Consider the following 10,339-nt stretch of genomic DNA (forward strand, 5'->3'; position numbering starts at 1 on the left):
TAGATGTTAGATCTGTTACTAGGCCCTATAACCCAGGATTTGCTTGATTTGTATATCCAGAGCAAGTTACACTTGTTATTTACTTTGTTTACTCACTTCAGTTTTCACTCACTGAATTATATTCTAATTAACATAAAACATAACAAATTATTGACCGTCTAACAACAGACCTATCGTTCAGTCACCTAATTTGGCGGCGCAGAAAAACAAAGGGGAAAGAACAAAAGGGAAGAAAGAATAAGAAAAGGTCAACGGTCTGGAGAACTTTCAACAAGAAGTGAGGAGCTAGAAAAATGAGAGTGAATGATTGAGATTATACTTTGCTAATTTATTTTACTTTATGTAACTAGGTTGGTTGACTTAACTTAAGATCTAGATTCAGATTCTAGAATGACTGGCACAATTTCAAACTTAATTTCACACTCATGAGTCAATTGGAAATAGCACAGCAAAGACTGAAAGAGTAATGATATGATCATTCATAGACAACACTAACCTTGAGTGTGTATGGCTATACACACATGTATGTGCATGAATAGTAGTGATACAGTCACATATATCTGCACACACACTACTGTACTGTGTACTGTCAGTGCAGCACCAGGGACTACACAAATCACAATGCAATGAACCATCAAACAATCAAAAAACAATCCATAAAAATCTTCCTTGTCCAGTAACATCCAATCCTGCTGACAACGCCAAATGAAAGGGGTAGAATACCTGAACAAGAACCAGACTTCAGACAGGATAGTTTTAGAGTCACACAACATTAAAAGGCTTTATTCTGTAGATAACTCATAACCAAGACCATAGCTTTAGCAGCTTTCCCAAAAGTCGCACTCCCCTCCCTTACATGTATCTGATCATGGACCTACCACTCTGACTGGACATTCATCGAAACGAATTGATGACCTCCAGCTGTTTATCCCCCACCGAGCTAGCTGATAACGTTTTACTTTTCTATCGCACACTTTTACGACCGATCACAGCTGGACATTGGCCTAGAGAGCCTTCATAGTCGCCGACAAATTCTGGCCCTCTTTCGGTGAAAGCCAAGACATCGCCGCTCTTCCAGTCTCTCTCTCTCTTCCTCTCTCCCTCTGAAAAATCCCTTCCTACAATGCAACACGATGTTTATTTCCGCTTCCTTTTCGATTTACCTGCGAATTTTGAAGACGATTTCATAATCTACATTCTTGCGAAAATCCGATAAAATTTGGACAATCCGTTGGATTTTACGGCAATTTGGAAAGTCAATATTCCAAGAAAGGTATGTATGATGTTCTCTTCCCAAAGTATCGAAAGATTTCATTTTTTAGTGATGTTTCTCCACATTTCTCCACCGTGAAAGTATTGTAGGCTTAAAGTTTATGAATCGTTCTTTACGATGGAGGTAATTAGATCTGTGTGAAATTGCGTGCAATTTATTTAGAAGCCGTTAAAATCAGCCTTTACTTTTTGTTCATTTTCAATTTTTGGTGCTGGATTGCCGGGAATGTGCGATTCCGGTACAGATTCGTCGCGCGATCGCGATGATCTTGCGTGTGTGAGTGTGAGTGAGTGTGACTCTGTCTCTCTCAGTCACTCTCAGTCTGTTTATTCTCCAATATTATAGGTCTGGGCTAACTATTTTTTTTTATTTTGACCTTATTATTGTTTTTCGCTGCTGGTGGAAAAGGTGGGGATGTGTGCAAAACTATCATATTGGAGTTTCCAGGGTTTTGATGCAATTTCAATTATTTCCTAAAAAACTAACAGTTAGGCCTACATATGGGACTACATCATGTGGCAGTGTAGCTGTAGGCTGCTACTGCTGCTGCTAAAGTGCTAGCACTGTACTAGCTAGCCACATTAACGTTAATACTATAAGCAAGTTGGGGGTCTATTCTTCATATTTGGATCACCTGCAAGGCTGCATTGTACTTCAAATGTAGTTTGTGCAGGCTCCACTCTAGCCAAGCGGCTTTTTGAGAGTAAAAACCATTATACTAATGTAGGATTACTCAGCAGTCTCAATGAAGCCAGGTCTTCTTTCTCATTGCCCCACACGACGGAAGCCAAAACCTGAAACTTTCACCCCCGAGAGATTCCTAGCCTTAAATCATGTACATGTACATGAGATAAAACTTCATTTCCGACATTTCTACGCTCTCGTTATTTTTTATCAAGAATTCATAAAAAAATAAGAAAAATATTGTGAAAAGACGGAAGAGACTTGCCCGATGTCTACGCCGCCATCTTGTTTCTTATTGTTTTTCGCCGTTACCCTACGTACGCGTCTGTAAGTGGCGAAGAACAATAGGAAACAAGATGGCGGCGCAAACATAGGGCAAGTCTCTTCTGTCTTTTCACAATATTTTTCTCATTTTTTTAATGAATTCTTGATAAAAAATAACAACGAGAGCGTAGAAATGTCGGAAATGAAGTTTTGTCTCATGTACATGATTTAGGGCTAGATCTTTTAGAAGGAAAGAAATCTCGGGGGTGAAAGTTTCAGGTTTTGGCTTCCGTCTTGTGGGTTAATGAGAAAGAAGACCTGGCTTCATTGAGAGTAATCCTTCGTTAGTAAATGATTTTTACTCTCAAGAAGCCGCCTTTCTACTCCACTATACTTCACTACCGCTACTACACTCCAACTACATGTACCCAAACTTCGGGACAGTGAATTCGATGGGATATACCGAGTCACAATTGGGATGGAAACCATATTGATTCATTGTAAAAATTGAAGAAAAGAAAATAAAACGAGAAAAATAAGTAATGTCTTACTCTACACCCGTATTTCACTCCATGTCCATCCTTCAGTTATCCTCAAAATTGGTGCTTTTGGGCTAGTATCAATTTTCTCAAACGTATTACGGCTGATTTCAAAACATCACATGCGTACTCACGGCTGATTTGAAAACATTGCATGAGATGGATCGTGAGAAATATGTGTGAGGAAATAAATACTGGCCCAAAATCACCAACTTTGAGGATAACCGAAGGATGGACACTGAGTGAAATATGGGTGTAGACTGTAGAGTAAGATATTGTGTTATTTATTTTTCTTGTTATATTTTTTTCTTTAATTTTTACAATAAACATGACTTCCATGTTCCATCCCACCTTTGTGACTGGGAATATCCGATTGAGTTCACCGTCCTAAAGTTCAGGTAGGTGGAGCAGAGTGAAGCGGTAGTGAAGTGGAGTGGAGCCTGTACGAACTTCGCCAGAGGTAGCGTTAAGGTTGAAAAAACTTTAAGCGTATCTATGTCAGAATTTCACGCACCATTGTACAAAATCCACAGATATTGTTTAAATCTTTTTACCTTTTGGTTAAACTAGATTCTCTAGTCTAGAATATAATTAAATAAAAAATAGAGATCTAGAAAAGTAGAATCTATTATTTTCAAGATTTCTGCCCTGTCCCCTGCCTCTGTTGGTATTGAGAGCATTATAAGGCCGTTGAACCAAAATATAACACCAAGCTGGGCTCAGAGGAACGATACCGATTGCGTTATCAATTACTTTTTTTTACTCTGGTATTTGTGAATCACATCTCATCTGGTACGATGCAGTGTCTTTGAATAATATTATAGGAAGTGAATAATGTATAAGAATTATCACAAATGGGATCTTTAAATCATCAAAGCACCTTGAGGCCCAAATTCATACTTCTGAACTCTTATTTTTATTTTAAACCCTGATCTAAAGTTATAGATAGCCAATTGCGACAGGTTTAAAAAGTTAAACTTTCCTGCTCATTTGACACTCAAATCATTTTTAACTGTGTGAATAATTACTGCAATATTAGATGTAGTTCCCTTTAAAACATTAAAATGAAGTAAAATAAATATTGGGAACATAATTTATGCCAAAAAATAGAATTTTTTGGGCTTGGCATGATTTTAATACAGAGCTGAGCCCATGGCCTAATTCAAACAGGGCTCCAAAATATGGGTTGTAGTAGGCCTATTTAAGGCAATCCAGCTACATGTACATGTAGCCCTTATGTATTTCATTCTGTTTTCAATTTACTTTTAACAGGTACCCCCTGAACGGAGTTGAGATGGCAAGTCATAGAGACTTGCTGCGGGAGTTGTGTCGCCTGTGTGGGAATAAGAGGGCAGTTGAAGCAGGACGGACACCAATTGCAAAAGATGCCTATGAGAAGACCATCAGACAAGCTCTGTCAATACAAACAAAGGATGAAGACGATGACATATTCCCACCATTTATTTGCATTCTATGTGAAAGGAAATTGGCAAGGTTCAAGTCTTTGCAACGGAAAAAGAAAGCTTGCACAGTCAACATCATCCTGAAGGAATACAAAGAACACAATGGTGAATGTGAAATTTGCAAGAATGGAATCCTGCCAATTGATGATATATTTGAAGCTGGGAAAAAGGCGGCTGAGGAACATGGACTTTCTTCCAGTAGGCAGCATGATAGGATGTTGTTCTTTTCTATCGTAGTACAGGGCAAGAAGATCAGCGTCCCTAAGAGCACAACCATTTACAATGATGGCACCTGGGATGTAACGGTTGTTGGGAAGGACCTTAGCAGTTGGGCAAGCAGCATTCCTAAGATACTGAACACCAAAGTCATCGTGGAGCTGGTCAGCATGGTAGCCAGTGCGAAGATCTGCCAAGGCAATGCTGATTATGTAGAATATGTCAGGAAACATACCTTCAGAAACTATACCATTGACTCCCACCTTTCTGAGGAAACAGTGCGCCATATTGCTTGCAAGGGCCTTGTTGTTGATGGAGACAGATGTAGTGTGTGTAAAACGACGAGAAGTGATCTTAATTCAATGCAAAATAGGAAAAAAGAATCCACACCAATGAAATCCAGAGTCTCATCGCACACCAGGTTGAACACGCTCACGAAAAAACAATTGATATTCAGGGCCAAAGAGATCCAGAAGAACAGGAAAAACCTCAAACTCAAACACAATAGATTGCAGGAGAAGGTGCGGACCATTTTTCAAAAAGAAAGTGTGGAGATGGCTCATCAAAAGAACGCTGACATTGAAACAATTGTCGACAATGCTGCTGAGGAAATACAGGATAATTTGAAAGATAATTCACCACAGAAGTTGCTATGGGAGGAGCAACTGAAGGCACGGAAAATGAAGGATAGACGGAGCATCAGATGGCACCCCTCCATCATTAGATGGGCTATTGCCATCCACAGCAAGTCCCCAGCAAGCTATAAGCTAATTAAGGATAGTGGACTTTTGATGTTGCCAGCTGTTGGGACTTTGCATAAATACACCCACTATACAGATGCAAAAACTGGTGTCCACCAAGATGTGATTGACCAATTTGTCAGTGGAATAAAGTTCAGTAATGATAGCCAGAGGAACGTATCCCTGCTTTGCGACGAAATGAAAATACATTCCGGAGTGGTCTACTCTGCATCCACTGGATCTCTCCTCGGATTTGTGGATGTGGGGTCGATAAACAACGAACTCAGGGCATTCGAGAACAAAATGGAAAGTAATAATGAATTGGCAAGTCATGCCTTTATGATAATGGTGCGCTGCATATTCCTCTCCCACAAACAAGCAGTTGCTTTGTTTCCCACATCAAGTTTGAGAAGCGGGGACCTATACGACTGCATACTCCAAACAGTGTCAGCCGTTGAAACAGCTGGATTGAAAGTTCGAGCAATAGTGTCTGATGGTGCCACATGCAACCGTAAATTTTATAAACTTTGCATGCAATCCACTGGAAATTTTTCAGTTAACCCCTTCGATGAAGAGAGGAAAATATACTTCTTTTGTGACGTCCCACATCTCCTCAAGACAGCGAGAAATAATTTGGAGAATGCAGGATTCAACAGGAAGAGCAGGAACTTACAGGTGAGTTTGTTTTACTTGTCTTCCTTATTTGTGCATTTTTACAGTTCTTTTCTTCACTTTCATCTTTGACCCATGAACTTAAGCCTACCTCATATCGACAATCGATTTTCAGAATTTTGTATAAATAGGTAATTTTTTAACAGTGTCATTTTCGATAAATTATTTGGATTTGATACCAAAATCTTGAAAAGTATTCTACAAAAACGATGCGAAATGAAGCCCACACTTGCAGGATCTTTTTGGTCACATCACTAAATCCCATTTTTTATTCATGTTGTGATGCCTACACACAAAAAGTTGTGTATAAAAAGATGTATGTTAAGATAATTACCGGTACACTGTACAGCTTGTTCATGGAACACAAAATTGCACCTCACCACAATCATAACAGCATGAGTTACATGTACATGTACTTTGTTATTTGTGGAAAACAAATTGATTTAAGCCCGTTGTTATTTCTCTATCCCCATTCAGTTTGGTGACAAGCACATAAGATGGACGCATCTTGTGAGACTCTTTGAGTGGGATTCTGGCTCCGATTTGCGTTTGCTACCGAAGCTATCTCCAGAACATCTCTATTTGACGCCATCCCTGCGAATGAGAGTCAAATTGGCTGCTCAGGTGAGTTTGATGTTCATTTTTTTTCTCTCTCTCTCTTCATGTTTGAATATCTGTAATGATCTTTTGATGTTGTACCCATTGCAGGGTCCGTGAAACAGTTTTGAAGGGGGGGGGGGGGAGGGGCTGACCTTGCAAAAAAAATCACAATCGGATGGTCATTTCTATGTTGTACATGGGTTTTAACAAAGTGGGGGTAGCTGAAGCCCCTGCATTGCTATCCACACTATGGTAACCTCAATATTCTGCAATCACAAAAAGACAAATTAACTGCAAAGGTGTACTTTATGTATTGAACTTATTTAACACATACAAATGCATGAATGGGACTACACCTGAATGATTTCCCCCATAGACAGCTATTTTGGTTACCTGTAGGCCTCCATTTAGACTGCATTTCAATTTCCGATCGTATTAATAAAACATTTCTGGGGGTGTTTCAAAAGGTTCAAGTATGACTCGATGCTGACACTTGTATTGATTAATACGCAGTACTGCATGATGCGCACTCTTGGGATGATTTGACTAATGTGATCATGCCTTTTATAATATACACTGCTAGGCATTTAATTGCAACTCTACTTAATTTTGATGAAACACCTGGTCTTTTGTGTCATCCATCTACGGCACTAGATTTTTTTGCCAGAACTTGGCACATTGCACTGCTCATTACTTTACACATCGCATCTAGCCCTTTTCTAGCTGATGCACGATCTTGTAAAAGATGAGAAAGTTTACAAAATATATTTTAGCCTTTTCCAGCCTGTCTATCTTGAGAATCAGATATGTGTAAGTTTGAATTCAATGACAGAAAAAATAACAATTTCCTCTTGAAATTGTCTCTTTTAGGTACTCAGCAAATCAGTTTCTAATGCCTTTCGCGTCATGAGCCAAGAAACTGGGGATACCTCTACAGAAGGTACCAGGGAGTTTGTCGAGATGTTTGACAAATTCTTTGATTGTCTGAATGTGACGACCAAGTCAGAGGGTGAACGCAAGCGAAATGTCAACCTTCTACCCTACCGTGACGTAAATGATGAGCGATTTGAGGTAAATCTATTTTCCATTACGATATCAAATTATGTTTAATGTGGACCTATTGTTTTATAGTAGTACAGTTTACAGAGGTTTCAACACTTTCAGCTGTAATTGTGCTTTTAAAAATAAAAAATTCTTGATTTCATTTTACGTGAAGCTGTTATGTGTTTGAAATACCTGTAGAAATCTGTGAATTTCTTACATTCAGTAAAAAAAACAACGAAGAACAAATATCAGTAAAAAGTAACATGTAGCACATAACATGATATGTTTATATGGCTGATATTAGAAAAATAAAATAAAGGGGGTTTATCAAGTTTTGTAGGGAAGGGTATGTGTATTTCTTACCCATGTTATTTCAATGAATTTCTTTTTTGTTAACAGTGGCTCAAGGATGTCTTTTTGAAGTACATCTCTGATTGGGAAGAGAGCATTGCCAGCACACCAAACCTGAAAGCAATCGAGAGGGAGCGAAGGTGTATCAGCAAAGAGACAAGGGATGGACTTAGAATTACTGGTAAGTTTGTAATTTTTCTAAAGCAGCAGAAGGCTATTGTCAAAAAAATTGCTTCCTTCTGGTAGTCTGGTCAGAATACCTTGTTTCTTTGTCTTTCTGTACTTGAAAAGTGATCTAGCTTATAAAATAAGTCTTATTAAGATTTCACATTTTTCTCTTGAGTAAATGAATGATTTTGTTTTGAGCATACATGTAATTTAATCATTTTTTTATGTAAGCAATACAGCTGATGTGTACCGGTATGCCACATGCATGTGTATTTGGCATAACTAGTATTGAGACCAGTTATTATGTACATTTTGTTGCTGTTCTTTACACAATTGTTTATTTTAAATTCCTTGTATTATCTATTTCATTTTTTTTCTTCTCAGTTAATTCTTTTGTGGCGCTAACCAAGGAGTTACTAGTTGAAGATGGTGTGGAATATGTTCTGTCTGAAAAGTTCAGCCAAGACCCAATTGAAGAGTACTTTTCCAAGCAGCGTCACGCAGGTGGTTCAGGTGATAATCCAGGAATTGACCAAGTTGCGAACAACATGTTAACCTTTCAGGTTGCGGGTGCAGCGGTTGTTGCCTCTAAGTATGGCAATGTGACAAAAAGACTTGCTAATGATGACATTGATCAACTCCCTCTTCCAAAGAAAAAGAAGAAATGAAGAGACTCAGACTCTGAACAATCATTTGGATGTTGAACTGTTTATATCGTTTCAGGATCCAGTGCTGTATCCTCATGATTACAGACTACATGTAGCTACATTAACTGTATAGTGTATACCATTTGATGTTGTTCCTTGTCAAAAAGTTTTACATCACAAACTGGTATTATATCATGCTCTGTTTAGGAATGGAAGGACCTTTTTTCAAATTTTGTTGCACATATTGCACTTTAGTCTGAGAATGGACATATGATTTCAGAAATTGTGTTTGTTTTTTAATTGATTTCATTTTTAGAACTATAAAGAAATGCCTCGCTACAAATGCTTTTAGCATGCACCAAGAGAACTTACACCTGAAATCAGCAAACAATGATACTATTTCTTGCTCTCTTTTGCAAGAATAATAATAATTTATGATGTATTGACTTGCATTGCCACATTTTCATTCATCCGTCAGATTTTTCTTATAGTCATATTTGCTTATATTGGAAATAGTTCCAATGAAAGCTCGTTATATCTGCGTTTTAATGACAAAGTTTAATATATTTATTTTGTGTTATTGCTTTTAAAATCACTTGAATTAGCTGGTAGAATGCTATTTTTGGGTGAATTTTAACATTCTAACAAATACATGTATCTACAATTTTTAATTTGTTAATGGTATTGTTATTTTTGTCATAGCTTAAAGGTAAATGCCAGTAGTGGTAACGATATCAAAATGAGATCGTACAGAATCCAGTGAAACGACCACGAAAGTGTCTGTTTGTATGAATAAGAAATATGTGCCAAAGGATTCTGGAAGAAATAGTGTTATTGCTGAGAAAATAGCAAATAAGCACAGGATTTGGGTCAAGCGTCGGGCCGACATTCAAAGCAATAATAATACACTGTCCCATGTGCACTTACCTGTGTTGGTGATCTCCAGTGTGAACATTTTTCAGCATAGATTTCAAGATTTCAAAAAGTTCAGTTTATGTATTAAAAAAAACTACCAGATCTAGATCCTTAATGATATACTGACAATTAAGCCTGGATTTACAGACTTTCTCATGAAATCAGGGTTTACTGCAACTACTGGCATTTCTCTGAAATGTATTTCATTATTTTATGAAATTGTACCACTATTTACTTGTGATTTGACCATTTTTTAAATGAACTATGTTGGAGTGCTTTTCTATAATATATAGCATGTAATAAATCAATTAAATGAAAAAAGTAATCATACTTTTAATATTTCTGAATCAAAAAACCAACTGGCGTTAACTTTGTTCACAAAACATCTTTTTCATGGTAATTTTGGGGTTTGACGTATTACTGTTACAAAATGTTTAGTTTCAGGACCATGCACTTGGGCATTGCAAAGTTAGTTTTAAAAGATTTGCAAGACTTGAATATAAAAAGTCATTCAGCCCCCTCCCCCTTGACGTTTTTGAAATAAATCCGGTCGCTCGTGGACTTTTACTTTCAAGTCTTGCGCGACTTTTGAGACCAGAATTGTGGCCCCCGAGTTGGCAGTTCCGAAATTATGCAACATTTCTTAAGTAAATGCAGACCCAAAATTACTCAAAAAAGTGAATTTGTGTACAAATCCAATATATAATTATTTTTCTTTTACTGCTGAAATAAATTAATTTTATCTTGTTTATGGTCAAAATAA

At 37.5% G+C, this 10,339-nt stretch overlaps 1 protein-coding gene across 2 annotated transcripts; it reads left to right on the plus strand.

Moving 5' to 3' along the window:
• Window positions 1–869: 869 nt before the first annotated feature.
• On the plus strand, window positions 870–9,295 carry LOC121424753. 2 transcript variants are annotated; one of them, XM_041620517.1, is made up of 6 exons: window positions 870–1,396; window positions 4,033–5,854; window positions 6,329–6,475; window positions 7,322–7,522; window positions 7,895–8,027; window positions 8,399–9,295. In XM_041620517.1, the coding sequence occupies exons 1-6, from the start codon at window positions 1,374–1,376 to the stop codon at window positions 8,680–8,682; spliced, it is 2,610 nt and encodes an 869-aa protein (XP_041476451.1). In that variant the 5' UTR covers window positions 870–1,373; the 3' UTR covers window positions 8,683–9,295. The 2 variants fall into 2 exon arrangements, with proteins under 2 accessions (XP_041476451.1, XP_041476452.1); XM_041620518.1 differs by having other exon boundaries at window positions 870–1,273.
• The last annotated feature ends 1,044 nt before the right edge of the window (window positions 9,296–10,339 follow it).

Source organism: Lytechinus variegatus, chromosome 12 (assembly GCF_018143015.1).
Source record: "Lytechinus variegatus isolate NC3 chromosome 12, Lvar_3.0, whole genome shotgun sequence".
Lineage (NCBI taxonomy): Eukaryota > Metazoa > Echinodermata > Echinoidea > Temnopleuroida > Toxopneustidae > Lytechinus > Lytechinus variegatus.